Genomic DNA, 27,272 nt, shown 5'->3' with positions numbered 1-27,272 from the left:
AGTTAGCCCTCTCTCTAGTGAGTTCTGTCAGTGTTCTTGTGGAAGAACTATGGGGAAATAGAGCTGGCTCTGAGGACTGATCCGGGTTCTGGGCCTGCCTCTGTCACTGACTCACTAAGTGAGCTGTGCAAATCACTTCCCTTCAGTTTCCTCCCCTGAAGTGGGATCTTAATGCCTACCTTACAGGATTGTTGCAGTGTTGTGATTATTAAGTGGTATATGAAAACTGCTAGGTAGGGGCACCTGGATGGCTCAGTGGTTGAGCATCTGCCTTCAGCTCAGGTCATGATCCCGGGGTCCTGGGATCGAGTCCCACATCAGGCTCCCCTCAGCAAGCCTGCTTCTCCCTCTGCTTGTATTTCTGCCTCTCTCTGTGTTTCTCATGGAAAAATAAATAAAATCTTAAAAAAAAAAGTGCTAGCTAGGTACATAGTATAGACTCAGCTAATGTTTCCTTACATTGGTTTTTACTCAAGAGGAAGGGAGCACACCAGGTGTGCTAGCAGATTTTATGTGCATAATTTCCTTTGATCCTCACAACCCTGAGCATTTCTTTAGATGTCCTGCCATCCTTTAAGTTTGTTGTAAGGAAACTAGCACTCAGGAAACCTGCCCTTCAGAGGTTCCTCTGAGTGTCAGAGGAGGGGTGTTTGTGAAAGCACTCTACAGACTGAGGGTCGGTACTGGGCTGGTTGTGACTCAGTCATTATGAACATGCAGTGTCTGCTTGCACACCTCCAGTGACAGGGAGCTCACTTCTTTATGTGGCAACTTACTTTCGGGGAGCAGGAGTCTGTCCTCAACCTCTTGCCTCTCCCTCCATGCTCCTGGTCCCACGTACTCTGCCTCCTCTGAGACTGCTTTGCCCAGAGGTCAGATCTTGCCCAGTGTTAGTCTGGCTTTCACTGCTCATGCCTCGGTCATCCTGGGTAGTGGATCCTCATCTCAGGCCACAGAAATGACCTCCCTGGTGGGCAGCGTCCCAGGAAGCTAACTGTGCCCAAGTAGAGGGGCTGGGCTCTGAACCCACCTGGCTCCATACTCTGCGTGCTTAGCCGCTTGCCAGGGTGAGGGCACGTCCTAAGGAGCAGCCCAGGAGCAGCAGAGGGAAGTGAGAGAGGTCACTGGAACATGCTGCCTCCATTCCATTCTCTGCCGGCTGCTTGCTAAGAAAGTAGCCACCCTCTGAGCTGAGATCAGGAGGGCAGGTCTCTTCTGGGTATGAAGGGGCTTGCTTTCTGCAGCACAAGGGGCTGTCTGGGTGGAGAGAAGGAGTCCCTTCCCGGGAATTGCACCACTACTTTTTCATTCTTTCTACTGCTGTCTACTGTGACAGGCACTGTGGTCACACTGGGACATCAGACTCTGTTTCCACCCTGGAGGTTCCCGGGCTGGGGGCTGGAGGACCCAGTTGCAACGTGGAAGGTAGGGATTCCCAGGCAGGGCTCAGTTGAACATTCTCCTGTCCCAGCTAAGAATCTAGGTACCTCCAGCCAAGAGTCCTGATGCAGACTAAGGGATCCAGCTCCTAGAAGTTGACATGCCACCCTGTTTCTTGTGCACACCCATAGCCACTCACACAAACACACAGACTTGTAGACACCACACAGCCCTGCTGGTTGAGGGGCTAAGTCCCTGGATGTTCCTGGCACTTACCTGGCCATGCCCTCACCCAGGTGCTCTGCAGCTACTGCTCTCGTACTGACCACTCCCGTCTGTCCTCCTGCTGCACCCTTGGCAGTCCGGGCTCCAGTGTCCTTGCCGCTCTGCCTGGACTCCTGCTCCGACTCAGCTGCAGGAGGACAAAGGGGCTGGACGCCAGGGGGGGAGGGAGAAGGGGGGGGAAGGGGAGGAGGGACGCTGGGCTTTTGTTCCATTCTTGGACCAGCCCTAGGAGGGAGGGAAGGAAGGAGGCGGGAGTAAGCATGGCCTTGACTGTGCATGTATCTCAGGGATCCTTGTATCTGGTTTGGGGGTTATCTGGTGCTGGGTGCACCCCTGAATAAATGCATGGATGTGAAGGTGTGGGGGTGCTGCCCTAAGGAGTCAGGCTGTAATTGGGTGGTTGTGAGGGTACAGGTGTTCCAGGGTACCTGTATATGAGCGTGCGAGTGCACTGTCCCTGACTATGTAGCATTGGGGTGGGTGTGATCATGTAGGTGTGGCGAAGACTGTGGCTCTATACTTAGAGGTTTCAGTTTCCCTCCTATCTGTGTGACTGCCTATCTGTGTTCCTGTTTGACAGCAGACATTGGCATCATAGGACTTCATGTGTCTGGTTGTCTGTCTGATATGTCCCTCTTTGTCTCTGTGATTGTTTCTGTGTTTGATATGGGTCTGTCTGTGCATGACAGGGAGCTGTGCCTTGTGGACCACATATGTCCTATGTCTGTGGCCTGGTATGAGTTGAGCTGTTTTTCAGCAATGTACCTGCCTTGGAGGGGACTCCGTGAGGTGGGGTGTGGTGGTACTGAGCAGGCCTGGTTGAGGTAGTTGAGAGGGAGGCGTCCCTGGGCCAGCCTGGCCTCCTGGAGCCAGAGGAGGCAACCACATAGGCTGGTCCCAGATCGTTTGCTGCCTCCACACAGGGCCAGAGGGCCTAGTATTTGAGAGGCAAGTTAGGAGATTTGCCTTCATGGAAGAGGACAGCCATTGGGAGGAGGTTGCTTTGACAAAAACCCAGACCGGCCCAGGGCACTTGGGGTCAGGTTCTGAAACTGCCATGACTTACCATGCAGCCCTAGGCAGATCACTGCCCATCCCTTGGCCCAGCTCTTCATCTTGGCAATAGGGGTTGCTCTCAGTTCCTGCTGTGCCTTATCTCATTGGGTTGCTGTGACACTCAGGAGGAGGCTTGTAAGTGAAAGCCACGTGCCACATGGAGTCAGTGAGGCCGGGGTGCTACAGTAATGTGACCCGGCCTGCTCAGGCAGGCTGAGTTTGTGGACAGAGCTGTGATGGGGTCACTGTGATGCTGCCAAGTATGTGTCCTGAGGCCAGAGCCTGTTTCTGGTACCCAACGCCAGGGAATGTTTTATCTCCCTTCTCCCTAAAAAAGGAGGGTGTGTTGCCGTGTGTCAAAGGGTATGAGAGATTCAGGCACCTTCATATCTGTACTTGGGAAGGAGGACTCTGGAGCAGGTGGAGGGTAGGCTCCACCTGGTGGAGGCTGCACCCTTGAGGTCCAAGAAAGGAAGGAAGGAGTGGGAAGGGGAGGGGCTCTGTCTCTAGTTTTCCTGTCTGTCCTCCACAGACAAGGGGAAGAGGTGGGGATGGCATCAGGAAGTGGGGTTCTCAGTGACTCCTCAGGTCAAGGGCCAGAAGCCAGTACTGGCCCCAGGCTGTGGGCGCAGCTGAGGGTGGAGACAGGACTGGCTGTCTGCGCAGCTAGGGGATGGCCTCCATCATCCCTCCATCGTTTGGGGTGAGGGAGGCAGCTAGACTGCCTCTGCACTGGGGACATGGCTACAGTGTAGGGCCCTGGTGAGAGTGGGATGCTAACTAGCTGTCCAGCCCCCTCTACCTGCTCCTGGAGACTCTGAGATCTCAGGTTGCCCAGGTGTGGCCACAAGCCAGGGATATCCTAGTCAGGGGCACTGATGGGACAGGGAAGGGCTGGAAAGGTCAAATCCACTTTCCTGGGTGGGTCAGCCAGAGGCTGGAACGGTTACCGGGGCATTTTGGGTAGAGCAGTGTGTCCCATCCCTGACTCAGCTGTTCAGAGTTTCCCTTATACTTCATACCCGGGGAGAGGCAGGAGTTGACCTCTGCCTCAGGAAGGGATGCGCTTGACAATTGTTCCGTAGGAGGACAGGAGGGCACATCTCCTCCCAGTTCCCAGAGGGCAGTCTTAGAGGTTAATGTGGGGGGCCCAGTCTGGATTCCAGCATCTGGGAGGGATTTCTTTTTCTTTCTTCCAAGAAGGTGCCAGAATTTCCTCAGACCCCAAGAGTTCTATCCAGAAGACTCCTGTTTGGAGAAGGGATACATCCCTTGGCTCCTAGGAAGCACCTCAGAAAGTCTCCATATGGCTGTGAGGGGACCTGCTAGTTCTGCCACCCAGCCCTGCGTCAGACCCAAGAGGCCTTCCCATCTGCCTTGCCATTCTGGCTGGTTGTGGAAGGCATACATATACTCAGGCTGGAGCTTGGGCGCGGTTCTGGCTTTGTCCATTCTAAGCTGTGTGGCTTTGGATGGTCACTTTACCACTCCAGGACCATCTCTCCCCACCACAATATGGGGATACTGATCCCCAATCCCAGGGCTGTTAAGGAAATCCCAGTGTCATGGTGATGCTGGGTAGGGGCCCAAGCACCCTGCGCTCTTCTATTCATTTCTGAGAATGCTTCCTCCTCAAATCATCGGCCCCAAACTGAATCCCAAACCCAGCAAACTCTATCCCTACCCTCCCACAGACCATTCAGAGACGACACATGTCAAGATGGCAGCTTTAATCATATTGGCCAAGGCCCTCAGGCTCGCTCTGCTGTAGGCTTCCTTGGCCATATGCCCACCCTTCCCAGGTGGCCACTACCCTGTGGCCACCGATGTGGAAACCTGAGGTTGTGTCAGTCTGTGGACCTCCTGGGCCTCTGTGCCACTTTGCCCTAGAAGCCTGTTGGACACTTAGGTAAGGGATAAAAGTAGCCTGAAGCCTACTCTTCTGGCCATCTCCAGCTGCTCCTGGGGACATGGCTTGGTCCCTCTCCTGGGGCAGGGCCAGTGGTGGTAGGAGGCCGGCCGGGGAGGAATGTCTCCACCACCGCAGCACCGGGGAGGAGTGTCTCCACCACCGCAGGCTTTCCTCCTGGGCTGAAAATCCTTGTGCTTTGAGACAGACAGAGATGCAGGGGGCAGAGGCCCAGCCCAGGCCCTCAAGGCAGGAAACACGCAGAGAAGTCAGTTGCCTCTGAGCAACAGGAGGACGGACACACATGGGTACACGTGGATATCCACATTCTCAACTGCCACAGGGACGTGGCACAGCCCAGAACATCGTCAAAGCTTCCAGATCAGGATACAAGGGAAGGCCTCCAGGGGAGGACCAGGCCCCAGGCCCCAAACTTTCCACAAGGAGCCCCAGGCCTGCAGGGGCATCTGCGAGGCTGGAGTCCTGACCCAGCTGGGCCTCAGGAGAGAGGGGAGCCCCCTCAGCGGAGCCCATGGCTGACAGAGGGCCAGAGCCGATGGGGAGGCCGTGGAGCCAGCTCCCAGAGCTCTCCCAGTCCAGACATGCTTGTGCCAGCTCTTTGGGGTTCCCTGGTCTCCACCTCAGGTATAGGCTGGGATAAACAGGTCTTCAGCTAGCACCCACTCCGGTCTGTGAGAGTCTTGGTGCGGCTGCCACTCCCGCGGTTATTCATGGGGGTGGGAGCGCGGTTGGCATACGTGTCGTAACTGTTGTCTGAACATACAGAGAGCTCATCGGAGACCTCCATGCCATCGCTGATCTCTGTTGGGTCAGAGGGAGGCAGAATGTGAGTGGGGAGAAGAGGGGTCAGTGAGGATGGCTGGCTGATGCAGCAGGAAGGGGCACCTGCAGCAAGTCCTGGTCAGGCACTTGGGGGCTGATGAAATCACTGGGTTCAAGTTTGGTATTGAGGTTGGCATTCAAGGCCCTCCTTGGACTCTGCAAACACTCTGGTCACACCTCAGTCTGGTCACACCTCATCTGCTGTCCCCTGGAATTCCGTGGGAAACCATCTGCACCCTCCTGATCTTGGTACCCATGTGTTTACTCAGGCCTCTCTTGGGAATGACCTCCCTGAAAACACTTCCTCTTCTTAAAATCTGGCTCAATTTTTCTCATCTCTATTATCACCACCTCCTAAAAGCTTCTGCTGAGCATCCCCCCTGTGGTAGGATGGGGCCTTCTCACGGCCAGCCTAGCCCCTGCTTTCCTGTGCCCCATTACATCCTGTACTGTCACTATCTGTGGCTCCTACCGACTGGAGTACATCAAGCACTGGGCTGAGGTCTGGGCGTCTGTGTCCCCACTGTCTGGCACAGCACTGGACATACAACAGAGCCTCAGAAAAGGTCTGCCGAGTAGAGCTGAACCCACCCTGAGGGGACTGAGGGTGCCTTGGTGAGGCTGAGAGTCTCTGTAAAGGACTTTTTAACCTGGAATGGGCAGAGTTAGGTGAGGATTGTGGCTGGCTCCTCAGAGCCTGCACTTAGAAGATGCTAAATGAATAAATAGCCTTTGCCACTGAGGAGAGGTGGGGGCCTGGATGCACAGAACCTGCGAGGCCTAGGGGCTGGCCTCTTTCCTTCCATTCATTCTACCTGCCCCTTCTGACTTCTCTGGGCCAGGCTGTAGGAGCCTGGGGACCCCAGGTGCCTTTGATTGACCCCTCCTTCCAGGAGCTCCCCAGGGTGGCTAGAGGGCTGTGGGCCACCAGGGGAGGCACCCCAACCCAGCCTTGGTGCTCAGGGAAGGCTCTCAGGAGAGGGAGGTCTTTTCAGCCAAGGCAGGAGGAATGCAAGTACCCCATAGGCAAGAATCTGTGAATCCTAAGCACCTAAGACAGTGCCCAGCATTCATTTGTCAAAGGAATGAAAATAAAGGAACGAATGAATGAGTAGATGTTCATACCATCCTGGGAACCAGCCCCCAAACCAGTCACCCCCACTGGGGTCTCGTTCATTCAGACAGTGTTACCAAGCATACCTCTGGGCCAGGCGTGGTGCTGACCTGTCAAGCACCCTGTGAGGGAGTGCCGGTCCATTTTGCAGAGGAGGCATCTGATGCTAATGTGCTCTGGTTCTTTTATCTAGTTGGGGATGGAGCTGGGATTTGAACCCCAGTCCATCTGGCTCCCAAATATTCTTCAGATCTCTCCTCTCCTATATTCCCATACCCAGTCTCTCACATGTGTTACTGGTTTCTTTGCCTCCAGCTTCCCCCTCTTTTCTATCCTCCACACTTGTTATAGATGGAGTTGTGCTCTCCCCCAAATTCATAGGTTGAAGTCCTAACCCCCAGTACTTCCAGAATGTGACTTTATAGGGGAATAAGGTTGTTGCAAATATGAATTAGTTAACGTGAAATCATTAAGGTGGGCTCCAGCCCAATAGGCCTGGAGTCCTTATAAAGTGGGGAAATTTAGACACAGAGATGCATACTGGGAGAGCACCATGTAAACAGAGATGACTGTCTGCAAGTCAAGGAGAGAGGCCTGGACCAGATCCTTCTCCATGGCCCTCAGAATGAACCAACCCTGCCGACACCTTGATTTTGGACTTCTAGCCTCCAGAGCTGAGACTACAAATTTCTGGGTTTAAGCCACCCAGTTTGTGGTGATTGTTTCAGCCCTACTGTAAGGAGGACAAATCTGCCCATGACCATACTCTGCTTTCAAAGTGAAGCCCAAGTTCCTGACCATAGGCTTGAAGCCGAAGTGCCTCCCTAATGCCATGTGAGTGCAAGGCCACCCTTCATGCCATATGGCATGATACATAGTTCCTGGTACCCCAGTAAGCCATGCCCCCTCACTACCTCTGAACACATGCTGTTCCTGCCTGAATGCCCCTCTTTCGCTTTGCTCGGTCAGCCCTCACCTCCAGCCCACCACCCAGGCCCCTCCTGCTCATCTTTCCCATTCCAGCTAGATCACCTCCTTGCAAAATGGGCCCCAAGATCCTCACTGCCCCAGAGAGCTCTGACCATTCACTTCTGCAGCCCATTCTGGCTCGCATGCCTGTTAGAGCTCTAGTGGTACCCAATTTTCTATGTATTTGTTTATACAGCTGTCTCTTCCATCAGACTGGGAATGTCAACAGGGACTGGCAGCAAACAGGAGTAAAAAAAATCAGTATTTGTGTACAAACCAGGCAAAAAGGGGTGAACTTTAAAAGCAGACCCCCCCCAACTGCAAAGCTGGGTGGGTGTATGTATGTCCATGTTATGTCCCTGCCAGTATGTGTTGCGTGCGAATATGTGCACACATACTCAAGTACATGTGTGGGGTGGAGATAACTGAGCCCGCTGCCTGCCCCGAGTTGCAGGCCTGCACACCTGAGAAGATGAGCTTCTCCTTCATGATGCTGACATCCCGGCTGGTTCGACGCACTGCAGCACTCAGCATGATCTGCTCAGGATTGTAGCTCCGTATGCCACCTAGGCGCCACCTGCAGAGATGGCCCATGGGCACGGGTCATTTCCCACACTTCCTTGGAGGGGAGCATCCTGCCCAATCCCAGAGCCTATCTGGATCTGGCCTGAGAGACCAGCAGGACTCTTGTCTGACTACAGATGGGGAAACTGAGGCCCAGACAAGGGCAGAACTTGAGCCTGAATCAGAGTCTACTGACTCTCAACCAGGGCTCTCCTGCCTCCCTCTTGTCCCTGGGATCCTAGATCAGGTCCCCTTGGCCCAGAAGATGGTTTGTTTGGGGTTGGTGAGTTCTGTTTTAGGTGCGCACAGTTGTACGCTGACTGAATGGGACAAACTAGGAGAGAGTTTAGCAGGCATGACTCTGACACCCATCTGTGGGGAACACACCAATCTCAGGGAGTCCCAGCTGCTGTATCATCCAGCTCCACCATCAGGGCTAGGCTGGATGAAGCCAGTGGGGAAGGCCCAAGAGGAAGTGAGAGAGGGTAGAAAGCGAGGAGGAGGCCGTGGGGGGCTTGTCTTCACAGGTTCAGAGGCAGAGGTATCAGGGTGACTTGGGTGGGCCAGAGGCTGCTCTGCTCCAATAACCCTGGAAGAGTGGCCTATTTCCTCCTGGGAGGCAGGGGCGAGAGCATTAATTGTTCTGATGGCTGAGGCAGGGGTGAGGTGGGGAATAAAATTAAGCCAGTGGGCAAGAGGTGAGGCTGTAGGGGGCGTGCAGGGGCCCGGCAGAGCCAGGAGACTCAGGTTCTGGTGCCCAGCCTGGGGCAGTTTTTGCCATTGCAGTTTCTCTCAACCAGCCCTAGATCTTTAGTTTCTGAACTTAAGACTTTTCCAGTGAACCAGACCGAAAGATTCACTGCCCCCTCTCCCTCCCACCAAGAGAAGCAGGGATCAGCTTGGAAACAAGAACCCAACCTCCCCAGGCACTGAGCCCTGCTGGGTGGTGGGGGGAGCCCAGACTCGATGAGAAATCAGTTGTTTCCAGATGGGGTCAGCACAGCAGAAATGGACAGACAGATGGACAGGCAGGTGGGTGAATGAAAAGAGCAGACAGACAGGGGAAAGCAAGAAGCAGAGGGGAAGGCAGCTTGTGCTCTGGCTGGGCTGGCTGTCCTACATGTCCTTGAGGGCGACAGGGTCTCTTATTTATCACTGTGTCCCTGGCACCGACCTCAATGCCTGCTATGTGGCAGGTGCCCGGAGTATTTGTTGAATGTATGAATGAAGGCTAGGGGGCCACAGGGAATGGTCTCCCTCAGGGTCCCCTCATCTGTCAGTCCTCTCCAGACTCCCAGGAAGACAATGTCATGGCCCTGGCTGGACACTGAGCAGGCCTGGCACCTGGGCCACCTCAGCTGCCCCTCAGCACACTGGGGCTCCAAGGGTGAAAGCCTGGCTCCCTGTTTCAGGCCCAGCACAGTGGCAGCATGTGGGGGCACCTACTGACTAAGAGGATGAAGGAAGGAGAGATGCATGTCCCTTCGCTGGGCTCTGTCCCTCAGCCAGGGAGCAGTATGTCCTCCTGGAAGCTGGTTGGTGAAGGTATCTAAACCAGGAGGGCCCAAGGCACTGGACCAACATGGGGTCTTGGATCCCCAGGACCTAGGACTCACATTGGAAATTAACATTACACCCAGGAGGAAGGTGTCAGGCTGGGGTCTCTGCAGCCAGGTACATCTAGGACAGGAAGCTCAACCACTGTGGGGTTATTCCAGGGAAAGCAAAGAGGCTACGTGTATGAGAGGGGAGTCAGAAATGGAGAGTGAGAGAGGAGAGACACAGAGAAAGTGAAGGAGCAATTTGAGAGGCAAAGCCCGAGAGGAGACACCAAGAGATTAGAAGGGAGAGACAGAGCTTGGTAGGGTTTTTGCTGGGCAGTGGTGAAGGTCCCTGCGAGCCAGCCTTGGGAGGGGTGGCCAGGCACAGTCCTTCCCCAGAGGAAGCTGCTTTGGTGCTGAGAGAGGCCTGGTCAGCAACCTGCAAGGAAGCGCTGGCTTCCGTCCACAGAAACAGCAAGGAGGACCAGAGGGCAGCAGGGCACACATGGCGAGATGGGGAGAGAAGGGAGGATCGCGGGGCAGAGAAAGGATAGCAGGAGGCATCAGGCGAGGGGAGGAGGTGTCTGGAGGGGGACCCACGAGGGACCCAGGCACAGGCTTGGTGCACAGCAGGTTTTCAGATGGAACTGGAGAAAGGGATGGCAGGGAAGAAGGAGAAAGAGGAACAGGAGAGGAAGACCACACCAGAATTACCTGATCAAGTGATAGCTGTGAGATGCCAGAGTGCAGCAGAGAGGGGAGTGGGGAGAGAGAGGAGGGACATGCGCCGGATCAGAGCAGTGTGTGACAGAGAGAGAACGTCAGTCAGGAATAAAACAGCCAGTCATTGTTTGTGGCTGGATCGGGGGCCCCTGTCTGGCCCTAAACCCTCCCCTGGGCCAGCCCTCCCCTTCCCCACTGCATCACTGTCCCAGCTGCTGCCCTGACAGGCAGGGGTTCTCCAACATGGCACACCCAAGTTCTGAGTGTTGGTGACAGCCCAGGCCCTAGGGAACAGGTGAGGACACAGACAGAGAGGAGCTGAAACCCACCAAAGTCCACACAGCAAGTCATGGCAGAGCTTGGCTCTGGGCTCCCAGCTGGGTGCTTGTTCCAGAAACCACTCAGCTTTGGCTGAGGAGGATGGGCTGAGGGCCACTGGGTGGTCCTCCTTTTACCCTGAAAAGGCTGCCCAGGGCTCAGGAGGAGGTTCGACTGGCTGGGGTGGGGGCTGGGCTTGTGGGGCATGGAAGGAGGTCAGAGCCTACTCACTTCTGGAGGACGAAGATGCCAATGATGAGCATGAAGGAGATCAGGTCCGCGGTGACCCACATGAGACAGTACTCGTCTGGGGGCTGTGGACAGATGGCCCGTGGCCAGTTTTCAGTTATGTCCGGTCCATACCAGAGCTCCAAAGTGAGGGTCTGGGTAGGAGGACCCCATGTCACCCTCAAGGAAGGATGAGGGAGGACCTAGAGGGGGCTTTGGGGTTTGGGGCCTTGAGATTATATTTTGTAGCAGTGAGATCTGAGCACTGTGGGTGTGTGGGCGTGTGCATGTGCAAGTGTAGGATAAAAGAGATCTGTGTGGGCTATGTGGGGGTGCCTGGGTAGCTTTGTCGGTTAAGTGTCTGACTCTTGATTTCAGCTCAGGTTATGATGTCAGGGCTGTGAGATCAGGCACCACGTTGGGCTCCATGATGGGCATGAAGCCTGCTTAAGATTCTCTCTCCCTTTTACTCTGCCCCTCCCTCTGTCTTCTCTCTCTCTCTCTCTCTCTAAAAAAAAAAAAAAAAAAAAAAAAAAAAAAAGTCTGTGGGGAGGTCAGGGTAAAGGGGGCATATGTTAATAAGCCTGAAAGGTTTGTGTGCTTAAGGGGACTCCAAGCAGAAGGCAAGTCAATGAAAGGCAGGCAGCTGAATGTGAAGGTGTAAAGGACTAGCAGGTATGCAGGGGTGTGTGTGGAGAGGCACAGGGCATCTGTGCGGGTCTAAGGTTACATGTGTCTCCGTAGGATGTGGAGTGCGGGAGCTCCCCCTCCAGGGGCCAGGGAGGGCAAAGCCTCCTGTGCAGCCAGGCCTCCAGGGCCCTCGATCTCAGGGAGACTGTGGAGGAGGGTTGGGCTGGGCCAGGAGCCCTTCTCGCTGTTGGTCAGCTCCAGTGACCTGAAAATTCGAAGGTGCTCATTGCTGTTGCCGCCAGTCAGTGAGTTCCTCCATCTCGTTCTGAGCAGAGCCCTTGGAGGTTTGTGAGGACAGTGGGCAGGTGGATGGACACACCTTCCAGAACCTAGATCTGATTCACTGACCCTGACACTGTCTCAGCTGGACTGGCTGTCATGTCCTCAGGGGAGGTGGCAGTGGGAGCACAGCAGGGAGGTCACAGGCACCCCTAACCCCCTATAGCAGAGCTGGGACTGGAGCTCAAGCCTGTCAGCAGGTGCTCCATCAACCAGTTGAAAATTGGTTTTATTTGCTTTATTCTCAGACCAGCTTTTCACTTTCCCTATCCTTGTCCTGTTGTTACTCTTTTTCCCCCTCCTTTAAAATAAGACATAACCTCCCCACGCTCAAACCCCAAGTAGTAATTGACTCCCCTAGGGCCCTGAAGTGATGTTTTTCTCCCCACCCCCCAGCACCATAGAGCAGACCTCAGAGGCCACGAAAATCCTCCTCAGTGCCCTGCTCCCCACCCTTGAGACCTCACCAGAGACTGGAGTGTGGAGCCTGCCCCCCACCCTGTGCCATAGGCTCTCTCTATACATCCCCAGGTATCCTCTCTGCCCCCCCAAAATTTCCCAACTCACCATGATCCAGAGGGGGGAAGGCACCTGGGACAGGACATGGGTGTTGTCAGAGGTGACAGACGGGACCCCCGCGCACCACAGCAAGGAGAAGAGCCACGGTGCATTGACCGTGTAGAGGTTCACACTCAGGTTCCAGGATGCGTAGTCCCTGTGGGGCCGGCGGACAGAGGCTGGTTGGCCCTCGGACCAGGGCCTCCAGGCCCAGTGTGGGAAATCTATAAAGCATGCCCCCCTATATAAACCTGCTGTCCTCACAACTGTCCCCAGAGAAAAGAATCTACCCCCAGAGGACCAAGCTCAGACAATGCCCAGATCTGCCTTATGCTCTCAACCTCTACTCCTTGAACCATGAGCTCCAGTGCGTCTGGCCTCCTCTGCGTGAGCTGGGGTGGGCACCTGAGCTCCTGGCGGGACACCTGAGTGTAGCGCAGGTTCAGCCTCTGGATGTGGCCTCTCCGCAGGCTGGTGGCCGCCTCCTTGGAGCCCGATGTCTGCTGGAAGCCAGGGGCCACCCTCCGCACGAAGGGCCTCTGCCTGTTAGGCAGCCACATGACCTGCAGGCAGGAGCGGGTCAGCCTCAGATTTCTCTTCTGTCAAACCGGGTTATGGCATCTACCCTCCCAGAGCCCCGGGAAGGGTTAAAAGAGATGAGGACCCGGCACACAGTGAGGCTTACATGTAATAACCATCTACAGGGGCCAGCTAGGTCCAGCCAAGGCTGTGGAATTGCTCCGGCAACAACTCGGGAACCTTCCCCTCTAGTCCCTTTGTCACAAGACTGATAACCCAGGTTACTCCGGAGGTTGCCACCGGCCTGGCATGCTGCCATAAAGTGGTTTCAAATCTCTGATCTCCAAGTAGTACACTGCAAGGATGTGGGCAACGCTTCATGAAAGTAAGTGTTCCAGAGAGCCTGCTCCTGCCCTTTGTACATTTCAAAGGGCTTCCTTGTTTCCCTCTTGTCTCCATGATGGCCCTGTCAGGAAGGCATGGGGCAGGCCATCCCCATTCTACACTGTGGAAGCTGAGGTCTAGACAGGTGGCCTGGGAGTTGATAAGGGAGTCCTGGGTTTCCCGAGGGGTGGGGCGGGGTGGGGCCGGGTGGGGCTGCTCTGCAGGGCCTCACCTGGTGCTGGGGGTAGCCAGAGCGCAGCAGGGCCTCCAGCGTGATGTTGAGGAAGCTGCCTCGGTAGGGGTGCTCCCGTGGTGGGTCACGCAGGTTGAGCAGCAGCGTGGCATTGCCCTTGGCCAGCTCCAGGAGCTCTGCTAAGCTGCAGATGGACTGGTTCTGCGCCTCCCTGTGGTCAGAGGGCGACAGGGAGCTGGCCGTCCAGAAGGGATCAGTCTGGTGGAGATAGGGATACAAGAGGCTGCCTCACCGGCTGTTGGGGCTCCTGGCTACCAAGGAGGGAGACCCTTGAGCTGCCAGTGTCTGCTGGTGTTCGGGTCAGGCAAACTGATGGCTGTGGCCAGTCTAGGAGATCCCAACCCTAACTTCTCCACACCACACCCTGTTTCCTGAAAGAATCATTTGCTTGGAACTTCTCCCAGACCCCAGCACATTTTAGTAGCATTTCAGACCAGGAACCAATCTCCCTCTAGAGTTTGACAGAGTTAACAATTTTTATCTGTTAACTATTCTCATCACTGTCAACTTTTTCTATGGGGAAAACAGAATCAGAACAAGCAGTGATGACCATGATATCTGGGCTCCAGTGATAGGAGCTCACCAACCGGCCTGGTGATGAGTCACTGATGCTAGGGAACTAGGGGTCATCTGAGCTGATGGCTGCCCCATCGGGTCCCTATCTGTGTTTTCCATGTCCAGGACTGGGACAGGTATAGCCAGACCTTCAGGAACCACTGGCCGGCGTTGAGCCTCTGCAGGATGGTCCAGTTCAGCATAGAGGCGGGCTTGCGGGCGAGCTCTGGGAATTCCTCCTCCACGTTGGTGGTTCGCCGCAGGGTGTTGTCATGCATGAGGAAGGGCACACCATCCAGGCTGTGCGAAGGTGGGACCGCCAAGTCACTGTCCACTGAGGCCCCTCATCTGCCCACTGATGATCCTCCCCCAACACCCATTCACTCCTTCCCACCCATTTACAACATGCCCATGGGAGCCAAGCAGGCTTTGCTCCTGTCTGGGCCTCAGGGAGGACAGTGGGCCGGTGGGGGACTCCCTCTGGCTCTCTGTGAGGGTGAGATGGGGGTAAGGATGGCTGAAGATGAAGGGCTGGGCCTATTCTCTTAGCAACCACAGCAGATAGGTGCCACCTCATTTGTTAATGGGGCGACTGAGGCTGTGAGAGGGAAGTACCTAGTTCAGGCCCATTAGCCCAGAGAGTGGTAGAACCTGATTTAGAACCCAGGCCATGTGAGGCCATTATAGGACAGTACAAATGCAGGCCTCTTTGACACATTCCTCTTACCACCAGCCTGGTCTACCCCACTGGGGCTGCCAATAGCCCACATGGTATCTTAGTGTGAAATAGTAAAAGGCATGGGAGTCCCCCTTCCTCAAGGCATTTTACCACCATCTGCTAGAAAGTTTGGATAAACACACAATTCTGTGATGTCTACACTGGCAATGATGGACTGATGGTGATATCTATACGTGGAACCTATGTGTGGTTTCATTTTTCACTACACAATCACCTGTGTAGACTAAACATGGTAGCCCTGTCTTTTTCCCCTTCTCAGAGGTAATCTGTTGTGACACTTTATGGATTCTTCTCAACCTTTATACTAATAGATACTTTTAAAAGCTATACATTGAGAATGTGTAAATCATTTTATGTGGTCTTCTAAGAAAAATATAATTGACATCACAGTGGATGTATTACTCTACAATGTGTTTATTTCACTTATGAGTGTTTGAACTCCGTCTTGCTGAGCCATATAGATCTAGTCTCTCCTTCAACAGGACCTGTGACAGGACCCCAGGTCCCATTCCCCCACCCCTGCTTGAACCAAGAGCATCTACTCACTTCTCTATTTTATATCCTGGCATTTGGCACAAACAGGGTGTGGGCCCTGCAGTGGATAGTCCAAGTCTCTGCCCTCCCATCTCTGAGGCTCTGGGACCTGAGGTTCCTCCAGCAGAGTCCCAGATGTGAGTGCAGCAGGGATGAGAGGTATAGCAGTCCCCCCAACCCCTACACCTACCTGATGGTGACATCAGCCTGTAACCCGTACAGCTTCTGCTCTAGGGCCTTCCGGAAGGACATCAGCGTATGCTCTGGGGCCAGCTGGGCAGGAAGGGAGAGCCAACATTTAGCTGATGTACACCTCCCCGGCCAATGAGAACCTGTGTCGGGAGGCTAGAGTAGGCCTGGTGCTAGTTCCCACTCCTCCAGGCAGTGGTTGTGGGACCCTGGGCACCCACGCAGATTCTCTGAGGCTCAGTTTCCTCATCTGTTAGATCATGCCTGCCTCAGAGGTTTTTTTGAGGGGAGGAGGCAGGGGTAGTTAGTGTTGACCTATAGAAATGTGGGGGGTGTGAGGGCTTTTATATAGTCCTCTGCCTTGTGGCAGTCTTGGGCTGGGGCTATTTCCTCATGGTTATACCCTAGGTCCAGGGGGGAAATCCCAGAGGGAGAGGAGAGGGTACTCAGGATGGCAGAGTTTCCACAGGGTTCCTGGTTTTCTCATCTATACAGACATGACAAGACCACCCCCCAGATTGTTACATGGGTTAAAAGCCCCCAACATAAGTGCTTAATAAATGACTACTAATATCATAGCATATACATCAAAAGATCCTGGTTCTAGCCCTGGCCCTTCCATTAACTAGCTTTGTGACCACCAGTGCATCTCCTTCCCCATTTTCCCCTTGGGGGTGCATACTCCGTGTTCTCTGGATTCACTGGGTCCTTCCAGTTGGGAGAGTGGGAGTTCCAAGTCTCCCTCCCTAGTTGTCTGGTCTGAGGACCCTGTCATACCCCTTGTCACCACTGGGGGTCACTACCACACCAAGGATTGGGCTAGGACTCTGCACAGTGTGGGCTGGAAGAGGAAGGACTCCTGGCAGTGAAAGGATGGGCTGCAAGGGGTTCCTGTGGCTGATCTCATTCCCACCGAGACATGCTCATGCCCATCTTCCCTCCCTCTGGTCTTGCCGCTCCCACGTGTAACACATTCCCACAGCAAGGGCCATGGGGCTGAGAAGGAACAATTCTACTTCCCACTCACCTCACCTCTGCACCTTGGTTTCTTTAGCTTAAAATGGGCTAATGTTATCAAGCTCACAGGTAAGATAAGAGACATCCTTTGTTCCTCTTTCCCTGGGGCAGAGCAGCTTTGGAGGACGTGGCTCCCTTCTCTCAGTCTTGTGGGCTGTGTGAGGCCTCACCCAGAGGCAGAATAGGGTCACAGAGGCATTAGAGACAGGCTTGGACTCTGGAGCCCCTGCCCGTCTCGCCGCTACATGGTCCACACAGCCAGGCCTCTCACAAGTGCCAGAGCTCCCTCGTGGGCTGAGGCTGCAGAAGGTGGACTGTGGGTAGATACAAAGGAGCATGGCAGGGGCTACAAAGACCCCTGGTGGGCGAGGCTTTGTAAACCCAGGTCTCTCAGGGGGTAGGTGCCGACCTCCTGGAGAGAGAGACATGGAAACCTGGGCCTCCCTGGCCAGCCTTGGGACTCCAGGAGGGCTCTAAGAAGCAGGCAGGATTTCAGGGTGAATTCTTAATCCCTGCCTGCCTCAGGCCTAAGCCCAAGTGGGGTTCTTTTGTCAAGGAGTGTGTATATGAGGGGCAGTTGTCACAAACTCAGGTGGGCAGGCCACTGTAGTTAAAAGTTCCAACGCTGGAGTTAGTCTGACCAAGTAATAAAGAGGAAACACACAGGTGCACCCACATAGGAACCATACACCCAAGGGCACACAGACACCATCTTGAAGACAGCAGTGTGCACTTGGGCTCATCACACACAGATGTGTGGATCCAGAGCCAATGATACACAATGATATGTATTAGTGTAGACACCGATACACGTGCATGCACAGTGAGACACTTGGCTGTGTCAGACACTCGTGCCAGCCCCTCAACAGCCACTGCAAGGACGTAATCACCCAGATGCATGATGTGGGAGATTCTCCAGGACAAATGACTCAGTTTCTTTGACAAATAAACAGCATATGGAAAAAGGGGAGGGGGACTGCTATAAACTAAAAGATAACTTGGAAGACATGTCAGCCAGATGCACCATGTGGACCCCATTTGGAGCCGGATTTTTAACAGCTCAACTGCAAAAAAAGTATTTTGAGACAACAAAGGAAAACTGAACATAGATTCAGTATTAAATAATTTTAAACAATTATTATTAATTTGGTTGGGTGTAACAGCAGCATTGAGTTGTCATTATGTTAAAAAAAAAGTCCTTATGGATTAGAGATACATCCTGAAGGATGTATGGGCAAAATGATACGATGTCTGGGATTTGCTTTAAAATATTACAGCAGAGGGGTGCCTGGCTGGCTCAGTCTATGGAGCATATAGCTCTTTTTTCCTTTTTTAAGATTTTATTTATTTATTTTTGAGAGAGGGAGAGAGAGCGAACACACGCGCATGCACACTTGCACACACACACACAAGAGCAGGGAGAGGGGCAGAGGGAGAAGAAGAGGGAGAGAATCCCAAGCAGACTCCATGCCAGGCACAGCGCTTGATCCCACAGCCCATGAGATCATGATCTGAGCCAAAAGCAAGAGTCTGATGTCCAACTGACTGAGCCCCAGGCAGTTGGGGCATGTAGCTCTCGATCTCAGGGTCATGAGTTCAAACAATGTTGGGTGTAAAGATTGCTTACATAATACATTTTCTTAAAAATCTTAAAATAGGGATGCCTGGGTGGTGCAATCGGTTGAACATCTGACTCTTGGTTTCAGGTCAGGTGGTGATCCCTGAGGTTGTGGGATTGAGCCCTGCATCTGGCTCTGCACTGGGTACGGTATCTGCTTGGGATTCTCTCTCCTTCTCCCTTTGCTCCTCCTGCTTGTGCTCAAAATACTCTAAAATAAGTAAATCTTAAAAAAAATATATTGAAAATAGCAGAAAAAAAGTAGGGAGACAGATGAAATAAGAATGGCAAGAGTACTGATAAATGTTGAAGGTGGTCTTGGAGTCTTTGTACTGTTTTTCATTCTATGATTCCTTATACCATTCTTAACACCTCCCACAAATATTAGAGATTTTTCCTACTAAAAAAATTATCTATGCTGGGGCCACTGGCTCCTTCCCAGCTGAGGGAGCAGGTGGGAGTGGGTAATCTGGGTCATGGACAGAGGAGGTGCTATAATCTTGGGCCCCCGCCCACCTGCAGAGGCTATGCTTCTATGTTATGCTCATGATAGTTTGCAGCATAAGGCACAGAGGGGATTGGTGACCCACCCCACCAAGACACACAGGCAACATGGGGCAAAACTGGACTCCAAATCCAGATCTCTGACTCCATAGCCATGGCCCTTCCATCTGCTTTCCTCCAGGAGGTGCTGGGACCAGCAAAGGGTATGTTGGGAGGGCCCCAGGGTGCAGCTAGGGAACAAGTGTCTGTGTCTTATCTAGTAAATGGGCACAGTAACACCCACCACAGGCAGCAGGGAAGAACCTAAGAGTGATTCACAGCCCCATAAGACTCAACTACCTCCTTTTAAAAGTTACTTTGTCAGGTGCCTTGACTACCCTGAAATTCAGTGATACCATGGAACTCTCAATCACTGAAAAAAAAAAAAAAAAAAAAAAAAAAAAAATGCTCACGGAGTCTTCGAGTGCCCCCTGGGGGTGGAAAGTGGTACTGCCTCTGTTCAGAATCACACATTCCAGGTGCTTCTGGAGAAGGAACCCCTGGTCCAGAGGAGGGAGAGGGCCTGCCCCAGAAAGCAGAAATGTATACCTATTCCTTTCTGTGCACTAGGCCCATAACCAGGCACTTCACACGTGCTAAGGCCTGCTTCGCATCGGCCAGCAGGGCAGACGCTCTGGTTATCTAGGACAAGGGAACCGGCGGCAGAGCAGATAGGGATCAGTCCAGGCTCCCACAGCTGACAAAAGGCCGAGGAAGAAGGCTCTGAAGCCATCCTCTCAAGAAGAAGGCCTACTGTGGGGTCACAGGGCTCTGACTTTGACTTCTTCCTCTCTCCAGGTGAACCCCGTGAACACCACTACCTTCCCTTTAGCCATGGGCTCTGAGCTGCACCTGTCCCTTTAGTGCCAACCCCCCCCCCCCCCCACCACCAGCCCTGAATGTGTTTCTGCTGCCTCTGGCAACCCAGGGACCTGCTGTCCTCCCCACACCTGGCACCTCTCTCACCTCACCCAGCTCTGCTGGGTCTGGCCCAGCCTGAAGCCCTCCTGCATCTTCCCTCAGGATAAAAGTTAAATCTTTTTAGTAAGATACCTTCAGGGCTCTTCAGGATTCAGTCCATCTAAGATCACTGCTATTACTACATTACACGTACATTCCTTTCCCCACAAGTTCCTCTCTACAAGGAGATGGTTCTTGGCCTGTCTTCCCCAGAATGGTAGCCCCACTCTGCTCCTTTAGGACCCTCAGGGGGCACTCACCATAGGGGCTCCGCGGTGGCCAATGAGGGCAGGCTTGGGGCCCAGGTCCTTTTTCTCCATGATGCAGGGAGAGGAGATGGTGAGAGGGGCCAGGTAGAAGGCAAACACCACGGCAAAGAAGATACAGAGAATGGCCATCTGGGAGGCTGCAGACACCGACTGTGAGTGAGGCTGCCTGGGGAGCTATTTGGCTCCCACAAGGCCCACCCATGAACCCTGGGCAGGTTGGAGGTGAGGGGGGTGGGCAGAAAAATCCACCTGTCAGGACCCAGATACCGAGGTGACCCTGCTCCACAGGCAGCCCCCATTCTTGCTGGGATGGCGAGCTTGACTTCTAACACACACAGACAGGCAGAGGAGGGAACACTCGGGGCTGACCAAGGTTGCAGCCCTAGGTGGAACTTGTCGTCCACTCTGAACCAGAACCCCTGCACTGAGAGTGACACCTTATCCCCAGGCTCCCTAGGTGATGTTCATGTGAGGGCAGGGCAAGCTGGTTTTGGTACTCAGAAGGCAGTCATACTTACAGGACCGTTCTGCACGGGCGAACTGTCCGGCCACGATCCAGGAGAGCGCAGTGATGGCAGCTAGGGCCCCCACATGCAGGAATGGTGCCGTGCCCTGGTGTGTGGGAAGGGGCAAGAGGGACCATTGGCTCCCAGCTATGCCCAGACTCTATCTGTGGGTCAGGCAACTCTATCTCCATTTTTCAGTGGAGGAAACTCTGGGTGCAGAAACCCTGAGCCGTAGCCTAGCCCCCTCCCTGCTCTGACTTGCTGTGTGGCCTAGGCCACTCCCTGCCTCCTCTGGGCCTTTGGAGAGACATAAGTGATAAAAAGGGACTGCCTTGTTTGGAAGGTCCCAAGGAAGGAGCTGTCCATAACCCCCCTCACCAACCCCACCGTCCCCCCCTCACTGCCCCCCACTACCCCTTCACCACCCCTCACCATCCCCACTCACTGCCCCCCACTACCCCCTCACCACCCCTCACCATCCCTCACTGTCCTCCCTCACTACCCCCCATTACCCCCTAACTACCCCCCACCATCCCCCACCATCTCTTATCGCCCCCCCCACACTCACCTGCAGGGAGATCAGCAGTACCTCCCACTCGTCCTTCCACAGCTGGGCTACGGCTGACATGGCCACCACTGTGGACACCAGGATGACCACCAGCCCCATCTGGAAGGGGAAGTATCCCCCAACAGAGGGTCAGAGCCAGTGTGCCTGGACAGCCTGAGCATCCCCAGTGTGTGTGTGTGGGGGGGGGGGGCAGGCAGTGGGAGAGCCTGAGAGGTCACAGAGAGGAATGGAGAGTGCAAGAGAGACCCACAGAGCAGGGAGGCACGACTATAAGGGAGCCATAAGTGACAGAGGCAGGAGAAGGCAGGGGGACCTCAAGAGAATATGGAAGGGAGGCTGGAGAGGAGAGAAGATGGGAGGCAGCTGGCGGGGAGGTGAGGCACAGCCCAGGGTTCAGCCCCACTGAGGGTGTGAGAAGACACTCGGCCAGTGGGACCTCTGCCGGCCCCAGCCTGTCACGTCCAAGGCCTCTCCTGGCACTGCCAGCACCCCTTGGGGTGAAGGGTGACTTGTCCAGACCATGGGGGCAGGAGGCTGAGAAGCCGGGTCCCCTGCAAGAGCTGATACCCCCTGGGGGGTATCAAGCAGACGTGAGGCAGGGTTCTGCCCCCAACCCCCTGCCCGGCCCCACCGCCAAGGCTTGCTCCCAGCCCCGGCCTCTGAGCTTCCAGCTTCTGTGTTGGTGGGGGCTGCCCTCTGAGCTGCCTCCCGGAGAAGGTGAGGAGCATAACCCTGAGGGAAGAGGAGACAACCTCCACAGGTCAGCGAGCTCTGCGGACAGATGGGATCTGAAACATCTCCTGCAATGCAAGATGCTTCCCCAAACCAAGTGAAGCCTGGTTTCTGACTACTCGGCCCCCAGCCCCCCTCTCAGTCCAGCCACTTTCCCCCCACTGCCAAGCCTGGCAACTTAAAGCTCAGGTCACACCTCTACCTCCAACCCCCCACCCCCATAATCAGCCCGTAGCGCCACCATGGCCTGCCCTGCTGCTGCTGCAAGCTCTCCCCACTGCCCCCACCCCTTCCTGCAGTGCCTTTTCTGGAGGCAGCAGCCTCCAGCTTCTGAGAGCCCTCCACTAACAGAAGGAGCTTGGATGGTAAGGGCAGAGACAGTGGTTGATCCATCTTTGTTCCCTGCCAGGCAGGGAAGATTCATTCCTGCCTGGGATTAAGTTTTCCTTTGGAGGTTTGTCATTCCAGCCCATCAGCCCAGAAACAAATGTTCCAATAAGAAACAGTAATAAGGCTGAGACGAGTAGGGGCCTTTATGGGCTGTAACATACTGGCCCGGGGGACGCGGGTAAGGGAGAGGCAGGTACACAGAGGGCCCATGTGCCCGGGGCCAGGGGAGGGATGTCCTGTTTTCCTCATGTTTTTTCTTGTCATGTCCCAGGTGAGGTCATTATCACCTTGGGTTTACAGATGGGGAAACTGGTGGGCATAAGGGTTTGCTTGCCCTGTAGCTTTGAGGGGGCAGATCCAGAAACAAACTCCATCCTGCCTGTCTCAGGGGTCGTGCTCTTTCTGGGCTTTCATGCTGCAGTAGACGGGGAGGCCAAGGAGTGTGCTCACCGTCCCTGAGAATCCCCCCCCCCCTCAATACCCAGGCTCCCTGCCCCTCTGCTGCCCCTTCAGGCAGGCCCTGGGCGCTGCCAATGTCTCTGAAGGGTTGTTTCCGCAGTATTCCTACATTTAACTGATAGTGAAAAGACTGATTTCCCATAATCCTAATGCAATTAAAATTTTTATTCTCTCTGAGTTTTGCAGTTGCTGTCCTGGCAACCATTATGCTCAGCAGCCTTACTGCAGTGTTCAGTGTCTGTGAGATCCACATCCCCCCCAATGTCTCCTTAAGCCATGATAACTGCACCGATTTCCAACAACGTGACCATTGTCCCTTGAATCTGACTGGAAAGGATAAAGCCCACCCAGAAGGCCAGTGATGGCTCACTATCCTGCTCTGAAAGTGGTCCTTGGTTTCCTGTGCAGGTGGGATTGTGGTTTGAGAGGACAGCGGGAGGGACGGAGGACACATGCAAAATATCCGTGCAGTGAGCCTGGCCTGCATGCTGGTGCCTGAGAGGAGTGGGAAGCCAGCCTTGCAAAAGTGCAGCAGGTGGCTGGAATCTGGGTTCTGTGATCCAAATGGCAGATGTCTGGCCAAGGTTCGGGGCTGCACCAGTCCCATCCTTCAGTTAAATTTCAGCTTTGTGGCCTAATTTGAGGGGCTAGCCCCTCGAAGCAGCTCTCCTGATCTGTGCAATGGGAAGAGCAACTGCCCCCTGAAAGGGGTTTGGGGATACGGCGGAGAAAGCAAGTGTTGTGCTCATAAGCACAGGGGTTGGCAACAAAATAGTAAATGCAAATGCTTACTAAATGTTAGTGGTATAATTTGAACAAGTGGGCATAATACCAAATGAACAAGATTTTTATTTTATTTTTATTTTTTTAAGATTTTATTTATTCATTCATGAGACAGAGAGGGAGAGAGAGGCGCAGACACAGGCAGAGGGAAAAGCAGGCTCCGTGCAGGAGCCTGACGTGGGACTCGATCCGGGTCTCCAAGACCACGCCCCAGGCTGAAGGCGGCGCTAAACCGCTGAGCCACCCGGGCTGCCCGAACAAGATTTTTACAAGGAGTAAACGAAATACCGTGTGGAAAGTGTCTGACACACACAGTAGGCGCCCAGGACATGATGGCCACGGCTACTGTGATGAGCATCACCTAGCAGGAGTGTACCTTCCCGAGCTGCAGCTGGAGGAAGAGAGACCAGATGCCAGGAAGAACTGGGGAGCCTGGGCTGGTTGTTTGGAGGGCAGTCTGAATTCATAGGGAGCGCTGATGCAGGGAATGTGATAGGATGGCCTCCAGAGGCATTGCTGGGGCCTGGGCTGAGGGCAGAAGCACAGGCCCTGCCCCAGCACACAGTAACTGATGGGTGTGACTGTGCCCAGTCCTCCTCCCTGGGCTGCAGCTTGGGTCACTGACAGACACCTCCTCTAGGCAGGCCCTGGGCTGGGCGCTGCTGCCACTGTGGCAGAGGCCTCAGACAAGGCCACAGATTGGGGCAGTGGAGTGTGATCAGTGCCAGGACGAGGAACAGCCTGGGGAGGTAGGAGCTGTGATCAAAGCCCCTCATGGCAGTGACGTCTGAGCTGATTCTGGAGTGCTGCGTGGGGCAGGAAGGGGGGCATCTCAGGGAAGGGATCTCCTGTTTACTGGAAAGTCCCAAGTACACTTCAACCTTCTCATCCTCTGGGCCCTTGCCTGGACTTGTCTCCTGTTTCTGGGAAACAAGCTTTGAGAGGACTGGGGAGGAAGGGGAAGGTCCCCAAGTGGACACCCAGATCTGCTCACAGTACCCTGCCTGCCCCAAATGGCTCCTGTTCTGGACCATCCTAGGCCTCTTTGTTCTGCAGCCTGCCCCTAATCAGGACCCCGGGGAACCAGAGACTCTCAAAATAAAGATAATGATTAAAACATAAAACTGTAGTACGTAAATCAGTACAATACTGGGCATGAGACCGGAGAGATAAGTGGAAGTAAATAAAAACCTCAGAAACAGATCCTTTTTTTTTTTTTTTAAGTAGGCTCCATGCCCAAGGTGGAGCCAAATGTGGGGCCTGAACGCATAACCCTGAGATCAAGACCTGAGCTGAGATCAGGAGTCAGGTGCTTAACTGACTAAGCCATGCAGGTGCCCCCAGATCTATGTATATTTTAAAAATTAGTCTAATATAAAAGTGTCATCTCAAATTAGAGGGAAAGAATGGATTACTGAACAGAGTCGAGTCAGGACCTAGGAAGCCATCTAAAAAAGAAGAAAAATCACACGATACCCTCAAATAACTTCCAGAAAGATAAAATAAGTAAATGTTAAAAAAAAAAAAAAGTAGAAACCTACAGTTACCAAGTGATACCAACATAGAAATTTTTTATAACCTTGGAGTGGGAAAGACTTTTCTAAGGCTGACACAAAACCCAGGAGACATAAAAGAGATGACACATTCACATCCTGAAGAATAAAAAAGTTCCTATGGCAAAAATACAAGCCCAGTTGAAAGATGAATTGGGAAGAATTATTTGCAGTTCAGTGGTCAAAGGGCTGAATTTTCTGAATCCATAAAGCACTCCTACAAATTAGTAAGCAAAAAGCAAATCCCACCGCAAAAAAAGGGGCAAAAGAGATGAAGAGCCAGTTTACAGAAAAGGAAACTAAGTGACATGACTTCTAGCATGTGGAAAATGCTGAATCTAAGTCATCGAGAGAGAAATGTACAGTAAACTACTGGCAGCATCATCCTCACCCATCAGACTGGCCAAAGTCAAGAAATCTGGGAATGCTTTACAGCAAGGGTGTTTTCTAAGCCCAGACTGCAGGGCATGTGTCGCTGGCCCTGGGCCAGAAGGCCGAGTGGCAAGAACTAGTGAGAGTGCACACTCTTGACCACACACTTCCCTGCCCAGCTCACTGCCACACTGTATGGGCGAGGAAGTGAGAACTCTGGGATCCGGGGCAGGCGCATCAGCCTGGAATGAGGGACGGGGTGGGGGGGGCGGGGTACAGGAGCCAGGAGTGGACACCCGTGGGGACACTCTCCACGCAAGGAGCTCTGGTTTTGCCAAGGTGCAGAAGATACTTTTTTAAATATTTTTTTTTTTATTGGGCACCTGGGTGGCTCAGTGGTTGAGTGTCTGCCTTTGGCTCAGGTTGTGATCCCGGGGTCCTGTGACTGAGTCCTGCATTGGGCTCCTTGCAGGAACCCTCTTCTCTCTCTGCCTGTGTCTCTGCTTCTGTGTCTCTCATGAATAAATAAATAAAATCTTTTTAAAAAAATGATCAACAAGATAAAAAAAAGATTTTTAAGAATTTATTTGAGAGAGCAAGCTAGCAAAAGAGAGCAGGGGCAGGGAGGAGAAGGAAAAGCAGATTCCCTGTGAGCACCAAGCCCCACTTAGGGCTCTGTCCTGTACCCTGAGATCATGACCTGAACTGAAGGCAGACACTTAACCTAACCTACTGAGCCAGCCAGGTGCCCCCCAAGGTGCAGAAGACAGGGAGCAGGCTAGTACTTGTGTCAAGGGAGGAGGAAAAAGGAAATGTATTTGCCTATTTGCACATACTTAGAGTACCTCTAGAAAGGTAGTAGGGAGATTCACACTGCATAACTTTTTCGTACCTTTTAAATTTTGAACTGTGTCAGTGTATTAGATGGTCAAAATTTGGTTTAAAACAAAAAAAGATAGGATTCTTTAGAATCTTAGGATCGAGTGATAGAATCTTTGAAGCAGAAGAGTAGAATTTCCAGTCCCTGCTTGAATCTTCCGACCCCCAGGTACTCCCTCCATCCTGGTGCAGCAGGGCCAGCTGTGGATCAGCTCGGCCTGCAAAGCCCCTCCTCGTGCTGAGATCTCATGGGAGGGCATGGAGGGGAGAGGAAGGCAGGACTGGCACCCCAGGAGCTGGCCCTGGGGCACATGAAGGCATCTGATCCTCCCAGACCTAGGGGACGACTCCCTGTACTGATCTGCTACCCAGGCTGGCTTCATGCCTCTGGAGGCCTCTCCACCAGGATCAAGGAAGTGTGACCTGACCTGCTGAGAACCAGGCATGAGCCAGAAGAGGTAACCACAGTGGGTGCCAGCCCCACCTGGGGTGCCAGCTAATGCAGTTCTTTCAAGTGTCAGCTGCCCAGTCGGGAGAAGAAAGAGCCCCATGAGGGGGCCTTCAGAAGCCTGGAGGAGACTTCAAGATAGTGTGACAAGCAGGAGGAAGGGGGAAGGCTGCTGGCTGGCCTTCACTCCTCTCAGACTCAAGTTACCAGGATCTGACTCCCCCATGCCTGACTTCAGAGGCCCCCTGGATGCCCCCTGGCACCTGCCACTCCACACAGCCTAGCTTCTTGCCCTGTCCTCCTCCTGGTTCCTGCTCCATGTCCGCCTTCTAGCAGGAAGTGAGCCCCTCCCCTTGTCACTCTGCACCCCTCTGAGTGACTTCTGAAGGGCTTCTGAACTTATCTTCCCCTTCTTTTAGGAGGGGGGTGGGTGAGCCACGTTCTGGTAAAAAGAGACACCTAGGCTCCCTCTGCGCCCCACATGCTCCGGGGAAGGAGGGGCTCTCATGGTCGGCTTTGTGCCACACCCCATGCCAGCTGAGGCC

At 53.8% G+C, this 27,272-nt stretch overlaps 1 protein-coding gene across 6 annotated transcripts in view; it reads right to left on the bottom strand.

The window, feature by feature from the left end:
• Positions 1-4,434: 4,434 nt before the first annotated feature.
• GDPD5 (glycerophosphodiester phosphodiesterase domain containing 5) overlaps positions 4,435-27,272 on the bottom strand; it is an 85,693-nt gene continuing 62,855 nt past the window's right edge. For 5 of the 6 annotated variants that reach the window (XM_038568602.1, XM_038568603.1, XM_038568604.1 and 2 more), the window contains 12 exons: positions 21,112-21,210; positions 20,556-20,649; positions 20,029-20,174; positions 15,632-15,714; positions 14,318-14,468; positions 13,593-13,811; positions 12,863-13,020; positions 12,467-12,614; positions 10,934-11,016; positions 10,376-10,390; positions 8,021-8,133; positions 4,435-5,452 (listed from right to left, as the gene is read on the bottom strand). In XM_038568602.1, coding sequence (XP_038424530.1) covers positions 5,304-5,452; positions 8,021-8,133; positions 10,376-10,390; positions 10,934-11,016; positions 12,467-12,614; positions 12,863-13,020; positions 13,593-13,811; positions 14,318-14,468; positions 15,632-15,714; positions 20,029-20,174; positions 20,556-20,649; positions 21,112-21,210 — 1,458 coding nt within the window. In that variant the 3' untranslated portion in view covers positions 4,435-5,303. The remainder of the gene's footprint in view (positions 5,453-8,020; positions 8,134-10,375; positions 10,391-10,933; positions 11,017-12,466; positions 12,615-12,862; positions 13,021-13,592; positions 13,812-14,317; positions 14,469-15,631; positions 15,715-20,028; positions 20,175-20,555; positions 20,650-21,111; positions 21,211-27,272) is intronic. The other variant, XM_038568605.1, reaches the window with a different exon arrangement.

Source organism: Canis lupus, chromosome 21, assembly GCF_011100685.1.
Source record: "Canis lupus familiaris isolate Mischka breed German Shepherd chromosome 21, alternate assembly UU_Cfam_GSD_1.0, whole genome shotgun sequence".
Taxonomy (NCBI): Eukaryota; Metazoa; Chordata; class Mammalia; order Carnivora; family Canidae; genus Canis; species Canis lupus.
The sequence above is the reverse complement of the archived record's forward strand: the minus strand, read 5'-3'. Positions and strand labels throughout refer to the sequence as shown.